Source organism: Ochlerotatus camptorhynchus, unplaced genomic scaffold, assembly GCF_037179485.1.
Source record: "Ochlerotatus camptorhynchus isolate MF236.1 unplaced genomic scaffold, CSIRO-AGI_Acam_v1.1 ptg000099l, whole genome shotgun sequence".
In the NCBI taxonomy this organism is placed as follows: domain Eukaryota; kingdom Metazoa; phylum Arthropoda; class Insecta; order Diptera; family Culicidae; genus Ochlerotatus; species Ochlerotatus camptorhynchus.
Genome location: NW_027040589.1, coordinates 359688 through 378555, shown reverse-complemented (window position 1 = coordinate 378555; position 18868 = coordinate 359688). Strand labels below are relative to the sequence as shown.

General features: G+C 37.6%; 1 protein-coding gene across 1 annotated transcript in view; it reads right to left on the bottom strand.

Moving 5' to 3' along the window:
• Nucleotides 1-18868, bottom strand: part of LOC135698968 (latrophilin-like protein LAT-2) — a 260484-nt gene that overhangs the window by 43182 nt on the left and 198434 nt on the right. Inside the window, exon 7 of the mRNA XM_065219136.1 lies at nucleotides 186-287. Within this exon, the coding sequence (XP_065075208.1) occupies nucleotides 186-287 (102 nt within the window). The remainder of the gene's footprint in view (nucleotides 1-185; nucleotides 288-18868) is intronic.

Genomic DNA, 18868 nt, shown 5'->3' with positions numbered 1-18868 from the left:
GTTGCAGGCATTATTGATATTGAATCACGTGAGCGCACTGATTTCAACAAGCAAACATTTGCTCCACTTTGCTCCATCAAGGGCCAGCCAGTAATCCATCATACATATGTGTGTTACACAGGCACCATCGTTTTGTATGAATGGAGCTTTCAAACTCCCTCTCGACCACCCCCACCCACACTTACCTGTATGCCTTGTGCGATGCTGTAGATGGACCAAAGTTCAACAACATTCCAAATCGATGCGATCGCTCCCAGGAAGACGACCGTCGACAGGACGATTAGAATCTGCAAATATGATGGGAAATGGAGAAGATGGAATCAACATGAGTTAGTGTGCTTTGGGTCGGTTAGTGCGAAGAGATAAGCTATTTTAATTGAATATCAGAGCGCACAGTAGACAGGAGAACATGAGCAAACGATAGCTCGGAGAGACGCATGGCGGTGAGGGGCGGGAGGAACAGGTAGATCGTTGTAAACCTATGCAATGGACGTAAAGTGGATCCGGTTGAATTAATTATTCGATTGGAAGCAATGGACGTAGGTAATATCACGAGTGTATTTTCAAATAGCCGTATCTGCTTTTGAAAACGAAGATTCAAACGTCAATTGGTCGAAACTCTTGGCTCGCAAACGCAAACTAACGCCACCATACAAATTTCCTCCACACTATGGTGGTGTTAGTTTGCGTGGGCGAGCTAAGAGTTTCGACAAATTACGGTTGAATCTTTGATAAACATACGGCTGTTTGAAAATTCATTCTTGATATATTGAGATGCCGTACACGAGCTTGCGTATAAAATTTGAAGGGCAATTTAATGGATTTTGTCGGGCAGGCGAAACGAAATTTGTTGGAAGGGCGTCTCCTATCGATATTTATCCCATGTGTGCCCGAGTGAGAGCGTGTCCTCCTTACTGAGCCGTATTCCCGATCGAGGGCATCTGAGGTGTGAGGTGCTCAGATGTTCAAAGGCTCATTCGGGAGAATGTTTTTTCGGTACTTGGCCTCATGGACGCTTTGAGCACATACATTTACAAGAAATTTTTCTAAGTGTGCACGTCAGGAAATCCGTCCATTGTTGAATTCACTTTCCAAAGCAGATAAACTTTCCATTGTCGCCATTCCGAACTTTGCCAAAAGAGCCGAAGTTTAACCGTAAATTATTCACACCAATTCGAAGACAATAATATGTAACCATGCACCATTTGGCACCCATCTTCGCGCGCTGTTACACCTAGAACCTCGGCAGAAAGCTAGCAAAGAAGGACAACTTTTCCGTTTCCTTTCTGTTTTGCCACTTGCTAGCCATAAACACTTCCACCTTCCGACGGGGTGAAGCTTTGTGCCCTCAAACAGTCAGTAAATTTCGGAGCTGCAACACTAGCACTTAATAGCACGGTCCGGGTCTTGTTCGACAACGACAACAACGGTCAAAAAAGCGAATCCCAAAAGTTGTAGTTAGTCATCATTTGGCACCGTTCGTTGCTGGCGAACACGATCGCCAAGGGACGCCGGGGTCACGCGGATCGGATGTGCTGCTGCGAAACTACAACGGCAGCATCGAGTTCATGAATGGCTTCGAGACTGTGAGAAAGTTTTCTGCCGGAAACGGATTGCGCCATTGCGTTTGAATGGAGTTGGCTTGGACCTATAATGTCCGTCGTTCTGGAGTAAATGATGGGGGTGGCGAAAGGTCATTTGGATAATGGCTGGGTGGGAGTAATTGTGGGTGTAAATTTGAAAATTCTAGAAAGAAGCTTGTTAGAATGTGTTTAATGGAGGCTTGATAAAGGATGGTAGCACTTTATTTTCCCAAATCCATCCAACTGGTCCTAGAGATCTGGAAAATAAAAAGGGGATGTAGAGCTTAGTTCTAGATTCGAAAACTTAGCTCTACATTCCTTTTTCTTTTTCTTTTTTATTGCGTGTTGGGTATATTTATCACCGCGACCATTACTTTGATCTATTGTATTATACCTATAACTTCCTGTTTTAATATTGCCTTTTCGGTATGTCGTGTCACTATTATGTGAAGCGACCGTCATGGACTGATCAAAAGAATTTTCCCAGCCAGGTAGGGGAAATGGCTCTAATGTTGGCCTATGGATCTGAGATTGGGCCTATCGCTAAAAATCTGCTATTTATCAATTTTATCTAGATAAACGCGTCATTGGGACGGTACTAATGGATATTTTTAATCGCTATTGAAAATTTAGCCAATTGCTGAATTTATGTATGGGCCCAAATTAGGTACATTAAGGCCGACATTATATCCATTTCCCCTATAACATTTCGAATAAAACTGCTGGAAGCTGCTGCATTCCAAATAGCAAAGGGTTCTGCTAGTCCCTCATCCGTAAAAATACGCCTTTTATGGAATATTGCCGTACAAGAGCATAGCAGATAAAGGGCGAACACGAAATTATTGCGACACCGAAAATGTCATGCCAATTTTCTTATAATGTTTAGAATCAAACCAAAATTTTAGGGTAGTTTTATACATATATTTACTTCAAAAATCAAAAGAAAAGTTAATCGATGGAGCCTTGAGTGTAAAATTGAACGCATTTTCGCTTGATGCCCTCCATCAAAGTCTTTACAGTGTCATCCGGTACCAGTTTCTCAGTTTTTTTTTCTCCATTTTCTTAACATGTCCTCCTCGTCTTTGACTGTCTTCTTGCTCTTCCGAAGTTCCCGCTTCATTATTGCCCAGTACTGCTCCACCGGGCGCAGCTCCGGACAGTTTGGCGGATTCATGTCCTTTGGAACAAAATAGACAGAATTGGCCTCATACCACTCCAGGACACTTTTAGAATAGTGGCATGATGCCAAATCTGGCCAAAATAGCGGAGCTTCGTCGTGCTGCTGCAAGAACGGCAAAAGGCGCTTCTCGAGGCACTCAGATTTGTAGATCTCGCCATTTACTGTGCCCTTTGTCACGAAAGGCTCACTCCTCAGTCCGCAAGAGCAGATGGCCTGCCAAATGAGATATTTGGAGGCGAACTTCGACATTTTCTTCTTCTTAAATTTGTCGTCCACATCGAACTTGCTCTTGCCGGTGAAAAACTCCAACCCCGGAATTTGCTTAAAATCGGCTTTTATATACGTTTCGTCGTCCATCACTCAGCAGCCATATTTTGTCAGCATCTTCTCGTAGAGCTTCCGTGCCCGAGTTTTAGCCGTCGATTGTTGCCGCTCATCGCGGTTTGGGAAGTTCTGTACCTTGTATGTATGTAGTCCAGCTCTCTTCTTTGCATTCTGGGCGTAGCTCTGCGACATGCCGATCTTTTTAGCCAAATCACGGCTTGAATTGTTGGGATTTGGTTTAATCATCCGCTTCACCTTTCCCTCCGTCTTTTTGTTCTCCGGTCCCGGTTTTCTTCCCGCTCCTTTGCCGTAGTCCAACGTCAACCGCTCCTGGAACCGCTTCAACACTCTGGAGACGGTTGAATGGTGAATGTTCAACATTTTTCCCAACTGCCGGTGCGACAGGTCAGGAAATTCCAGGTGTTTGGAAAGAATTTGTTCTCTCAACTCGCGTTGGTTCACCTCCATTTTCGTTGAATCGAAAAACACGACTTCGAGTTTGACAGCATGTACACAATACACATCAATGAGAAAGTGTGCAAAATTTGGTTGATTTTTACCCAATGGTAAAAAAGTTATGCCCTGTTGAATGTGTCGCAATAATTTCGTGTTCGCCCTTTATTCAGAAGATTTTATGCCACAGAATCGACGCAAAGAGCAGTCCCAAAATATTGAGCTTTTTTAATGTGTATGAAATACTGTGTAATTGTTTGTTGTGGGCAATGATTCACATAGTTACTACGATTCTGCCATTTCGGATCTTTTAAATTTTTCAAAATGGCGTCCTAGAAATATTTCAAAAAATTGTAGTGTGGAACCGGAATTTCTGTTTTTTTAAACTAGTTCGTTTATTTACAAGGCTCAGTCACGTGTCACACTTTGCGGAGCCAAAAATTCGTAATTTTTGAATTAACATTTTAAACAGCAGTAATCTAGGTTAGTATTGGGTAGAGTCGGTGTATAATGAGTCACGCCAAGAGAAAAACAGTTGAACTCGCATCACGGTTTTTGAAAGATTCCCTTTCTTTTCACTTGGCAACAGAGGACTTCTACATCATCTTCAAATGACTTCTAACGAGAAAAAAATAGCGGCTGTAGTAAATCATTATATCAGTGATTTAGTCAAATTATCTCAACCAAAAATAGTAGAAATTCTCATAAGTGATCATTACCAAACGTATCCCATGACAGTTTATTGCTCACTGCGAGTTTATGATCATTTCTTCGATTATATTTTATATTTTATTGCAATACCTTTCGTGGACCTTTCATAGCATCGTAATGTTTGTTTACTCTGCACGATAGGTAGCCGGTTTGACAGCTCAATAGGTAGACTTGGCTTCACTCTTGGCGTGACTCATTATACACCGACTCTAGTATTGGGTACCAATTACTCGTGTCGGGCTCGTGGTTAATGAATAACAATTTAGATTGGAAGGAGCTAGGTAGAAAACAGGTTTCTGAAGCCTCCTTCAGATACTACTCTCGAACGATTGACCAAATGCTGGCTGGATAGGGGCAAGTATCACAGAAACAGGTGGATAATAAGACAGGGACACAATGGCTGGAAAATGTGTGGAAAGGAGGGAATGGTCATATCAAATTCTAACATCAGTCAAACAAAGGAATTCGTAGATCGTCTTCGTGTAGGGGAGATCACTTGTTCCCAATAGATCTCTTACTTCACGGACGGGTTGTCTATCTCTGGAGGCATCTTCACCCGGGCAATGCCAAACTGCGTGATCGATGTCATCATAACCGGTTCTGCACCTACATATATTGCTGTCAACGAGGTTTATTCTGTAGAGATGTGCGTCTAGCGAGTAGTGGCTGGACATAAGTCTTGACATCACGCGAATGAAGCCTCGACTTACATCCAGACCTTTGAACCACGCTCTCGAAGAAACATTTGGAATAATGGAATGTAACCACCGCACAAGAGAATTACTTGTCCAATCGTTTTGCCAAATAAGAAGAGAACTCTGGCGTACTAAGGGCAAAAATTCATCATGTGAAATTCTTAAATCTCGCGTTGTTGTGCGCCCACCTTTGCGAGAGAGTCTGCTTTCTCTAAGTTGTCACATCTAATCCAAATGCTCTTGCACTTGACTTAGTCTGTCATGTGGCACTACGAATCAAAGTGATTTATCATTGATTTTCAATTGATTTGCGTTTAGACACAAAGTGATTTGTCGTTGAAAAATATGTGCTGAATAACACCTTTAAAACAAAATGATTATCATTTGAATTGGCACCATTGTTTTCATCCATTGAAATTGATTAGGTTTGCTTTTGGAAGCAAATGTCAAAAACGCGCATGCCAAACATTACTCGCGAAGATGGCAAGTGTGAACAACAAATGAAGTCAAGTGAGAGAAGCGATAAGTCTTCATTTCCACCCGAAATAATTTGCGTTCTAGAGCGTGAGTAAAATGTAATTGTTACTGCACACAGCAAAAAAAAAAATGTAATATCGATTAATGTTATTCAAGCTGATGTATGAAATAATGATGTAACAGCAAAAAGCAGATATAATATTACATCAATGGATGTAATTTTGTTCGCAAAATCGATGTACATCGTACAACGTTATATTACACAACCGATGGATTGACCTGGTTGCAGCAGTTTGGATGTAATATTCAACAACTTTTTTTTCTGTGTAGTCAATAATAGTGTATTATTAAAATAATTTCGATTACAAAAAAGTGTCAAACTTATCAAATTTATTGATCAATGTCTCGTCTAGCTTCTACTACAAGCCTGGCAATGTTGTTTAATATCACTTGGAAACATGTGATCTGGGTAGTAACAACAATCAATACGAAACTAACGATTTTAAATTGGCTCACTACTTGACTAGCCTATTGGTCCCAAGCAAACGATTAGCGTACCCCATTCTAGTCGAAATTCTAGTACTACGCAATGTTTTTTTTGATTCGCTATGAAGGTTTGACAGATAAAATGAGGGGTTATTGGTTTTTCCTATGTTTCGAGGGGTGAATCGATTAGCTTGGGACCGAAGAGAGTACCAGAGCTGAGCCAAAAAGTTGAGCTCGTTATTTCGGGACCTTCTAGTCTTAGAGTTACCTCTATGGTAGTAATGTGATACATGTTCTATGGCCATATTCTGAATAACATATAACAAGGCTTGCAGTATGAACAAGGAAATATATTTATTTAAACCCATTTTCAGCTAACTTGAAATCCTAAGATAAATTAGTTAAACTTAAAGTGATTGATTGTTAATATCAGTATGGTTGACATTTAGAGTTCAAATCACAGCACATCAACAACGATGTGCAATACAAACTAAAAGGAAGTGATTTGCTGTTGATTTCATCGTCCTTCGATATCAAGAGCAAATTTTCATTACGTCGAATGTAACAAAGGTAAACAAAGTCGAGCTATCAGTGTCAATCGATTCTCCTGCTATTACATTATATACTGTCCGAATATAGGATCAAATCCCATTTTTAAATTTATTTACCAGTCAAATTGCTTATTGACGTAATCACCTTCCGATCAAAATAGTTTTCGATGTTACTTAAGTCACCCAATTTCTATGGAGATGCCGTTTGACTTAAGTAACAGCGCTGAGAAACCCGTGAAAAGTGTACGTTCGTCGTTTCGCTTTCTCATTATTAAAGTGAATAAATCGAACTGTTTGTTGCTAAAATGATTTCGGTGGTCATAAAATGATGAATGGACTGCACGTAAGGAGACGTAATTGATAATTCTCCCGAATATCCTGGTAAATACACTTTGACTTAAGTAACAATAGGGGCCACCAAACGACGTATAATAACTTTTGACTCAAAAACCAGTATTCTTTAGCATGAAAGCTAGCGATTTGCATTTGTATGATTAAAACCCTGCTAAATATGTTAAAAATTGCTATCACTATGAGATTATATGTGTTTACTTGGAAATAGGAATAACTTTTCGGTCATCAAAACAAAACTTTATTTTTGTCGGATTGGTGCGAATGTTACTTACGACATAATGAAAATTTGCTCTTGATATGATCTCTTCCAAGGGATTTGCACATCGAATTGCAATGTTTGGCAAGTAGTGCAAATTCAACAGCAAATCACTTTACATGAACATGATGTTCTTTTACCATGTGGGATTGAGCCGAGGGGTGCGACACATCTAGGTTGTAGCAATTTCATCGTGAATTTCACCAATCTTATAAAAATCTTTTCATCTGTTCTCACCTGTGCCATCTAATCTCACACTTCTCGAATTTTAACATCTACTTGCACCGCTGGTACCTAATCGCATCGCTCCGCAAACAAACGAACAAAACAGCGAAGCAACAAAAGAAAGCAATGTCAAATTTGTGTTTGTTTATGGTTTGGTGTCTCAGGTTTTGATGGTTTCGCATCAAAGTTTCTGCGGTTTCTGCTGTGTTAATTTGCCCACTAAAACATGAAATTGTCACTACATAAAAACTGATTATTTCGACAGAATCGAGTAATCCGATAGACAATAAACCGCTTGACGTTATGGAGAATGATGATTCGGATGGTAACTACTTTGATGAGATGGAATTCCTTGCTAACCACCTCATAAAATACCTGATTCCGGAAGGGAAATATCTCTATGTGCACATTAATCTTCAGCAGATGTATTTGACTAGAAATGGTCATGAACAGCTGCCCTATCAATCCCAGGAAACGAAATCCCAGCAACAATATCCTCGCACAAAACATCAAGGTTTCTGACGAACATTAAGAGGTTTCCTATTATGTATAGCCTTTTCGAGCGGTAGGATTGGTTACGTTGCTGAAACAGTTGCACGAAACACAAATCCAAGCGCTAAATTTTTCTGTCTTTGTTGTAATGCAACATGTTGTTCTTACTTTTTAACGAAGCAATCGCCACTTCAAACCATCGTAGGAATGGCTTTATACAAAAGCTGATGGACTAATGGTGGCGGTGAACTCGACCAGTTACAGCAATGAAAACTACGGACCACTTCATCGGACTACGGTGTTACGGCTAATCAATATCAATTCAGACATAATTCGGCGTATGCCTAGGTTGTCAGTGTACACATAACTGTTTCAGGTTACATGTAAGTTCTTTAGAACATGAAACAGTTATACAACTACCGGCACCATACCACCAAGAATCAGCACTATTTAGAGTATGAAGCCAATACGGTTATGTAATATTCAACAAGTACAGATTAGTTTTTTTTTTCAGAAATATAATTCTTTACTTAGACGGCGTCGGTGATTGCGCGGTAATCGTGACTGCTTTATCACACCAGTGGGTCTAAGTTCAATCCTAGCCAAGGAAAACAAAGCTTGCATTTTCTGTGGTTGGTATCAGAGAAAGTATGTATTTAAAAAAGCATTTAAATAGTTTTAAATGGATTAAATTTTAAATGTGATTCGATGTTAGAGGTCGTTCATATCTACTAGACTAATGTAGCTCTTTCATATTTTTATATTGAAAATATCCAGCCAGTATTCGGTCGTGATGAGAATGTAGCAAATTGTTCGGGTGTAATACATTGGTGGCCAACATCCAAAAAAAATGTGAATAACCAGTCCGGCTGCTGTGGAGTTGTTCTGCAGATCTCTAGTCACATTATACTAGTGATCAAAATCGTCGAACTATTCTGCATCAAGTCTGGTAGCCTTACGTAAAAGTCTTCTGGAATATTCTCTTTTAGAAATAAGCGTAACGTCATTACTGTTCAGATGAATGCACTGAACCATGCATGTCTTGTAGAATACGCACAGGTTGACGCAACTAAAATGTAAATAAGTATAATATCAATTACCCCCTACAAGCAAACCCTTCAATAATATTATATACCTATTTAAATAAAATTTAGAAATTCGAAAATATTATCATGCATGGACAGCAGCTGTTGCTGATCAATCAACTCCTTTCGGTATTATCAATAATGACCAAATAACACATGAACCACACCTCGATCAAATCCATAACTTCTTGTTGACAGCAACTTCCACCGGTTTTGACTCTTCCAAAATCATCTCACTGAGAAGTTTTCTATCAGATTCCTCGGAGGTGGTAGTCTTTTGTATTGCAAACAAATTCCTTAACGTCGATTGCATTTATTTGGCGATCCACCATCTTGATCAGTTTCTCTAAAGTGAAGATAAAGAATTACCATACAATTCACTGGTTAATCTTACCAACCATCAAAAACTGTCCTGTTTTTCGACGAACAACTGAACGTATTCCTCCTGCAGTAATTCCTCCAAAGCAAACTCATAGGCAGACAAAATTCAACTGATCCAAACTGTAGACGAACCAGCTAAGGGCTGAAAGTCTCTCTAAAAAAGCAAAAGAACTGATCCAAACTCGTTCGAATCCAGCACGCTGGCTGCACAAAGTCGGAGCGATTATTCGTATTCTTGCAGAATCTCCGAGAATTGTTAAAAGCGATGATTAGTCTCAATAGTGATCAACAGCGGATCCGATAATAACATTTATCACTGCTGATACCTCTTCAAATTACACAGTACATCGTGTAATATGATAAAATAATAATTTTTCACTTCACGCTCACACTCTTCTCGCAACATCCAGATTACTGTGTTGATATCAAAATTTAAAAATCTACTTGCATCTTTTGCATCTTTTGCAGCATGGAAAAGTAGATGCAGCGAAAACGAAAGCGAAAGGTGGAGAGAAATCGTGTATGGCAATGTACGGATTCCATACCAGGTTACAGTATTCTAGAATAGGTCTTACGTATGTAATATATAATAATTTGATAGTGTATGGGTCTTGAAAATTATAACTGAACCTCTTAATGAAGCCCAGCATACTATTTGCTTTTGTTATGATTGTATTATAATGTTTTACAAAAGTGAGTTTGGAGTCTAGGATAACACCTAGGTTCCTTACAATTTTACATTTTTCTACTTTTTGGAGGTGTTTCTACTTTTCTGCTAAATACAATTGCGTTGCATTTTTTAACATTGAGTTGCAGTAGACTTTTACTACACCAAGTGTTGAATAAGTTGATTTCATTCTGGAATTCTTCTGTTTCGCTAGAATTACTTATTTCCACGAAGAGCTTCATGTCGTCTGCATATAGAAGAACTTTTATTTTTTTAAGTATGTAGGAAATGTCGTTTACGTACAAAATAAAAAGAATTGGGCCTGAATGAGAGCCCTGGGGCACCCCAGAGGTGACCGAAATAGGTTCTGAAAGTTTATTCTGAAACAAACTGTTTGTTTGCGTTGCGTTAAGTATGATTGGAGCCAATTCAGAAGTCTAGATTCCATTCCTATTTTTTGCAATTTAAAGAGTAATAATGGTATGTCGATTCGGTCAAATGCTTTACTGAAGTCAGTATAAAGAGCTTCCACGTGCTTGTCATTGTCCATTGCGTTAAGAATGAAGGTTACAAATTCAAGAAGATTAGAGGTAGCTGACCGACCTTTAAAAAAGCCGTGCTGTTTGTTTGTAATTTGATTTTTTACTTGCTGAAATTTTTTGTCGTTTACGATTGATTCAAAAAGTTTTGGGATGCAAGAGATAATGGCGATTCCACGATAATTGCGGATGTCAGATTTCTTGTCTGATTTGAAAATAGGCACCAAATGAGACGATTTCCAAATTTCAGGGAATTTTCCATTTTTCAGAGACATATTGAAAAGGCGTTCTAAAGGAAGAGGAGTTGTTCTGAAAGATTCTTCCAGAATACAGGTACAATTCCGTCAGGTCCTGGTCCTTTAGATGCTTCCACATTTTTTAGTGCATTGAGGACTTCATGTTGACATATTTGATTGACAGATATGTTGTTAGAGACCTCGGGAATGAATGCAAAGAAGTCGCGGTCGCGGTTTTTTTCAGAAAATGTGGTGTATACTTTCTAAAAGAAATTTGCAAAGAGATTGCAGATTTCAGAAGCATTTTCACCTACATTTCCATCAAAATGCATTCGTGACGGAAAAGTATTACTTTTTAATTTCGTTTTTACATAATTGAAAAAGTTTTTAGGATATGATTTGACTTCATTTTCGACTTTACGATTATATTCTTCATGTGCATTGTTAATGGCTGTGTTTAGTTGGTTGCATATGTTATGATAGTGCTGTAAATTTGTGCTAGTGCTTTCCTTTTTGTATAATTTGTGTGCTTTCTGCTTTTTGTTCTTCAAATGTTTTAGTTGTGGATTGAACCACACTGGCAGTTTGTTGTTTTGTGTTCGCCTTCTTCTTTTTATTGGTACGGTTTCTGAAATTATGTTACGAATAATTGAATGAAATCTGCCAACTTCATTGTCGACATTTCCTTCAATACTTATTATATTTTGCCAATTTATTGTACATAGTCTACGTTTGGCTTCTATGTGATTTGCTTTATGATATTCCGGCACTTCCTCGTACTCCCAGTCGCTGGGAGAAGAAGTATTTTGTATGAAGATTGAATATTCAATTGCTGAGTGAAACACTTCATTTTTCCATAAAGGTGATAATGATGCATACACGCAGAAGTCTTCAGTACAGTTTGTAAATAAAAGGTCTAAATATGCATTTATCTGATATTTCACGTGGTTAATTTGATGTAGACCTAACTATGAGATTTTGTCAAAAAGAAATTGTAATGTTTCGTCTTCACCTACCTTCACCTTCTGGTTCCATATTTGACATGACAGTTTCGATAATTTGGAAAAATAATTCAAAAGAGTGTTTGTTCGCATGTTCAGGTGGGAAATACACAGAAGTAAAAATGTGCGTTTCACCAGCAATAAGTGCTTTGGCCCATACATGTTCAATTTGTGTGTTCTTATTAGTTTGTATTTCTTCGGAAGTAAAGTCTGCATTGATGCAAAGAAAGGAATAGCAACTTCATACAAACGCTGATTCAGAAAGTGTTTACTCTGACGATTGAAAAATCAACATCGATTTTTTCTTCCTTCAATCATTTTATATTTAGCGTGTTCGTTTATGCCAGCTTAATCTGACATAAAACGGTATAATTTCTGACTACGTTTTGAAATGACCGTTAGCTTAACAGTTCGTCCTGCTTAATACGAACTGTTGTTTTAAAGCTCACAAAAATTTGTACAACAAGTTTTTGTATTTATGCATATGCTGGCCATATCTAGATTAACATTTCAAGAGGTCCTGTCTGCATTTATCTATTAATTTCAGGATTCATTCGATATTCTAATTAAGTAACCACAGTTTTGCAAACATGCTTCATGCTATTTGTGCCAAATGGTTTAAAGAAAAAAATGTAATCTTCTTCTTTTTCTTCTTTGGCTATTATGCCCCAACTAGAAGTTTACGCTTGCTCTCAAATGAGGGGATTAGAGGCAACGGGGTGCAAGTGATTTTGATTTATTCTCTTCATCGACTTCGTCTTTCGTTAATAATTCAGTGGCAAACATATTACTTGATGCGGTTGCTATTCTCCATAAGCTCCTTTATCAAACTATGTAGCAGAAATAGTATGAATACATCTAAGGGAGGCTCTAAAAGATGTAATGTATTACATATCTACCACATATAATAACAATCACAACAGTGAATGTTTTTGCAACGATATAAAAAAATTGTGAAGACGACGAGAGCTGACAAAATCGAATTATGCAATATGTTGAATGTAAATTTATTTGTTAGTTTTCTGCACTCAAGAATTTGTGAAAAATTACATTAATGACCCGATTTTGTCAGCTCTTCCGCTCATACAACTTTCAACACTTTCAGTTAACCAATTCCTAGCAAACATAGAGTTACAATCTCGTCAATGTATGTTTTTCGGAAGTTGAGATCGGTGCTTTTGAAATTCTGAGGTTTACTTCCCGCATAAACGCGAACCATACCTTGACCTTACCGAAAATGGTTACAAATTGTTTATAATCCCTGCTAAACTTTAACTGAAATGGTTATGGAACTTTACATGAACGTTTGTGTGATAAAGTTTTAACCTTATGTATTATGGTTTTTTGGAAGTGAACCTTACAAACAATGGGTTGTTAAGAACCATTACCATTCTAAATTCTTGTTTTCTCCATACATTTTCTGAAAGAAAACTATATTAGAACCTTTTTACTTATGGTTTGAGAATTTTAATGGTAATGGTTATGGTAGTCAGTAAGGTCCATGGATGGTTTTGTATTGTCGGTCAACTTTACGTGGAATATATCGCGAATAGGTTGCCTGCAAATTAATGATTACCAGACGACGAAACCGCTTTTTTAAACTAAAACTCAAACAAAAATTCGGTGAAACGCTCACCACTTCCTTCCACGCAAACCAACACCACCATCAGAGAAGTGGTGTTAGTTTACGTGGGAGTACTGAGAGTTTCGTCGAAGCGACGTTTGATATTTTTTAATATACATATAAGCACATTCATCGCTGTGAAAAATCACCCTTCAGTTAATGTTGTAGACTAGTTTGTAGAGCATTTTATAAGACGTTTGCTAACTTTATTATTATTAATTAGAAATACCTTCTTACTACCACCACTCAAACTAAGAATTATGTTGCATCTTGTTTTTGTTATTTACAAGAGAAAATAATAAACTTTTAGAACCGAGACTAGAAATAGGATCGTTTTCTTTGTGTAGTTAGACTTTTGTTTTCATAGTGCTTTCTTTTCGTCGATGGACTGTCAACTGCAGGGTCAGGATCCAAAAAAATATGCTCAGTAACTAGGGGAATTTACGTATTCTCGTCAATCTAAGCAGCGTCTGCATTTCTACTAGCATTTTCTCAGCGTCACGCCCATATATGATGTGTCTGTTTGTTTACATTCATCTGCTGCTTGCTTCTCTATCCATTCCAATCGACAGAATTTTTCAAAACGTTTTGAAAGCGTTTTTACAACGCTCCAAACTTCTCAGGTGAGTGTGACTATTGTCGGCAGCCTCTTTTTCTTCGGCAACCTTCCCATTAGAACTGCGTGTTAACCAGCTGTTCTATTATCGGCAACTCGAAATCAACCCCATTTTGTAGTGCGTATGCTTCATTTGAAGAAAAATGTAGCATTACTGGATTGCTCGATCGTTCAAATATAATCAGATTGAAGCTGAAAGGCTAAACAATCGTTTGGACACATTCAGGGAAGTGCGTTGATGGGAAAACATAGTGAAATTAACGTTTAAATTTTGGTTGCCGAAAACAGTCAATGGGTGCAGAAGCCAACATTTACCCTATGAGAAATCTGAATACAAGAAGTACTCTAAGGAAAGCTGACTTCCCCTCGGTAAGATCCATTAAAAATATCACACGGATGTGGAAAGTTGTCAAGCCAGAAAATTTTGTATGGATCATCACAGTTTCCAGACCCCCCTCCCTCCTCCTTAAAATTTGAACATAAATAATGTTCTTTTTCAAACGTAATAATTAAATTTTATCGCATTGTAAAAAATGTTTCCATGAATATTTTTCCATAAACTGGAAATAAAGATACCGTCAGACTTTTGGAACAAATATATTTTCTTCAAAGCTAGCTAACAGATTCCAAATTGGTAACCATGATCTCAAACTTGGTATGAGCAGAAGCGAGAGAAGATCCCAATTCTACATTAATGGCGGCAAACTCCAACTCGTATTAACTTTTAATACCAGCCCTGTTAGGAAAATATGCTAAATGTTTGCTTATGATTGTATTGATTTACTGATTTATGTCGATACCAAATCAAACTGACGTTGACCACTTAAATGCTGGTAAATCCGAAAGGCGATTCACTTGTGTATTTTGAATTAATTTTGTGTAATAATGTATTAAATTGTATTTTAATAGGAAAAGTTATTTTGTCTACATTAAAAAAACAAAAGTGTATTTTTCTTGAATGAATGTATTGAAATCAGTTATGGCGGTAAGCTCCAACCAGTACTATCCTCGGATTAAATCCCGATCCAGAGTGTAAGGTTGATTTGGTGTTGACGTCGGTGTTGATTAGTTCTATCTTAAACCAAAATTTGACAGATCTTCCAAACAGGGACGATATTAAAAGTTAATCGGAAACATATACTGGAACCGAGGACAACAACTCAAATATGTTGTTGTTTTGATATTATTTGACGTTTTGTCTCGCGTTCTGTTTGACAAATGCATTAATCACACGCTAACTATAAAATACTCAGTGATGAGTAAAATTACATGCAGTTTGATAAATTCTTGTATCACACATATTCCATTAATAAGCTCGTGAACGAGCTCATGAATTAGTATGTGTTATGCACTCGGTTATCCATCGATGAACAATTTTTACTCATTTGTGGATTAAATACAGTTACTGATTAATAGGCAATTTATTAATCATTTATGGTGGTGAGCTCCAACCGTTATTATCCTCGGATTAAATCCCGATCAAGAATGTCTAGCTGCTTTGATGTTGACATCAGAGTTGAACAACACGACTCTTAGAAGAAAAAAAATTTCAAATCATCCAAACAGGGACGGTATTAAAAGTTAATCCGAGTTGGAGCTTACCGTCATAATTGTGTTTTTCACAAAATGGGAGAAATCCTACACATGAATGGGTACTATAAAGTTACCAGGCAGTGAAAGAACGTCAATAATATATTTTAATGCATTTTTTTTTTGTGATTTGAGCTCGCATTTGTCTGTGTTTGGCAGTTTTATCGCATTTTTAGTATTTTTCTATCAGTAGCGAATATTTGTGTATTTATTTTATTCGTCAAATATTTATGTATTTTTTTCGAATTTTACATTTTATTGTTTTTTTATTTATTTTGTAATGAGTAATGATGAATTTCTGTGTTTTTTTTTCACTTTCGTATTTTCGATTCAATAATCAAGAGCAGGGAATAGCCCTTCGGGAAAATCATACTTGTGAAAATCGATTTGTTTTTTTCTTGTTTGTAATCACCCAATGATGCGTTTAACGTATAAAACAAAAGAAATAATTTTTTTTCGCGAGTCTTATCTTACAGCTTCTAAGTGGAATGACAATACTCGTTGAGGGTTACCGCCATTAGCATATTTCAATTCGACAGATTGTACAAATACAACGTTGTGCGAATACAGCGCATTTTGTCCGACGTTATGTTTTACATACAAATCGAGAGTAAAATCAATTGACCACTTTGTCAAGCAGTTTTGGTGTGACTTTCTACCAGCAATTTCACAAAACAGGATTACTATACTGCAAATTACTATTTTTTTTATGAAACACACAAATTTCGGCTACTTTTCTCGTTATTCTAGAAGAATTTTTTTTTATTCTTCTATTACGAAGTTCAAGTGGTAGTAAACATCATTTTAACTGCTCGAATGAAGTGGTTAATTGGCCCGTGTTGGAATTTTCGGTTTTCTACTTTGCCGTATACGTTACTATACGAATGAATTGTATTGGTAGAAAAATATTTCGTTTGTTATAAAACCGCTTTAAAGCAGTCAAGCTGTACTTATACCTGTCATTAAAACTGGTATAATGCTAACTATATTTTCCGTGTAAAAAGCGTACTTTCCACCGCTAGGTGGCTTTCTAAAGTACATTGATTTTTTTTTCACTTTTCGAAGCAGATATGAGCTTCCTTTCTTTGATTGATGGCAATGCGAACGCCACCTCCAGACTTTTTCTTACAAAGATGTAGATTTCGGTCGTGCCGGAATACATTAAAATTGTTTCCAAAAATTTCTTCGCTTCTTACGCTTTCGTCCCAGCAAGTTTCAGTTCCAAGAATTACATTGAAAGATGAAGATAAATTGTTTTGTTGAATTTCTTTCATTTTGGCTTAGCTTTTCATGTGATTGAAATTTTGGCAATACACCAGGATTTCAGTCGCATTCTGTTGAGAAGGCGAAAAAGTTTTTGGAAGATTATTTATGTTTACATTTCTATTTTCTTCTGAAAGTGTCCGAAGAGTGTTGTCGTTTGATGAAAAGGTTCCTTCCGAAGTGCTGTAGAATTTATATGCGGCTTCCCGTGCGTGCTGCAGTCGTTTTGTGCGTTCACTAGGTAAGAACGCACGGTGTGATTCCAGGTCTGCCAGGGCGTCAATGCGTGGGATTCCAAGTTCTTCGTGGACGTCCACGAAAATTTCGCGCAAAAGTTGTGTGTCCGTTGGTAGTCCTTCGGCTGCTAGCATTAAAGTTGAACTTGTTTTCGTTATTCCGCGGACACATACTTATGGCGGTTGGTTATGCAGGAAAGACAGATAGGTTCGCACAATATCCATTATTTTAGGGTCCCGCAGGCGTGCCTTCAAAAAGCGTCTTTCGCCAGCTGCAGATTGTTCTTATCTATTCTTACGGGAAATTTTCTAAGCTACAATTTTGCGGAATATTGTTTTTCGGCCAAATGTCAAATTAAATTGTTATTAATTGTTTAAGAGATTGATAATCTTATGGCATGATCAAGCAGCTGTACTGTGAGCAACGCTGTATTCTGCAGTGTGACATAGTAGCCATGATTTTTGTCCTTTATTCTACGCGCCATAAACACCAATGTTTCCTACTGAACAGTTGATTGATCCTTACAGTTGATCGAAAAATGGTCTTCAACAAAGTTGTAGCTGAGAAAATTTTCATCAAGCTCAGCTATCATTTTCTAAAGTAAAGTGAACTAGTGAATTTTGAGGTAGATATGAACTGAAATTATGGTTTCTCCATAGTAAAGGGCGAACACGAAATTATTGCGACACCGAAAATGTCATGCCAATTTTGGGGGCGACCCCGGCGTAGTGGTTAGCATCCATGCCTCTCACGCCAGAGTCACGAGTTCAAATCTCACCCCCGGACAAGTCACGAATTACCCAAGAGCGTTAAAGTGACTATAAAAAAAAAAATCATGCCAATTTTCTTATAATGTTTAGAATCAAACCAAAATTTTAGGGTAATTTTATACATATATTTACTTCAAAAATCAAAAGAAAAGTTAATCGATGGAGCCTTGAGTGTAAAATTGAACGCATTTTCGCTTGATGCCCTCCATCAAAGTCTTTACAGTGTCATCCGGTACCAGTTTCTCAGTTTTTTTTTTCCATTTTCTTAACATGTCCTTCTCGTCTTTGACTGTCTTCTTGCTCTTCCGAAGTTCCCGCTTCATTATTGCCCAGGACTGCTCCACCGGGCGCAGCTCCGGACAGTTTGGCGGATTCATGTCCTTTGGAACAAAATGGACAGAATTGGCCTCATATCACTCCAGGACACTTTTAGAATAGTGGCATGATGCCAAATCTGGCCAAAATAGCGGAGCTTCGTCGTGCTGCTGCAAGAACGGCAAACTTCAAATGGTTTATGCCAAGTCAGTTTCTAACTAAATGAGTTCAAATTTTGGGGGCTAATCAGGGCCCAATTTGGAACCGTTTGAGCACTGTGGAGCGGAAATTTCAAATTTTGCACCAGTATACTGTGCATTATATCTGGCATGCGATATGACAACCCTGTTTGCAATTTGGATTATTGGCTCTTTGGGACCTGTGACATATTTCTTTAATAAACCATTTATGTTCGGTTTTGTCGATTTTAAATGTCTATTGTTTTCAAGATTTTTGTATCCTGATTTTTTCGTGTTCAACTTTCAAATGATTGTGACTTCTGTCCTAGATTTTTCATAGATAGTTTGCGCGGCACGTATATTGTGGTCTTTAATTATGTTGGAAATTTAACATGGCAATTGTGTTTTCATCATTATCTCTATTGTTCCTCCCATAGACCTTGTTAAAGCTGCCATTCTCTTTTTCTATTGGGTTTCCATAAAATAGATAAACTACCGATTTACTGCGAGAAATACCGTATTTATTAAAACGAGTTAAAAACGCTTAATTTAAATTTGTCCGTGTTTTAAACATCTTA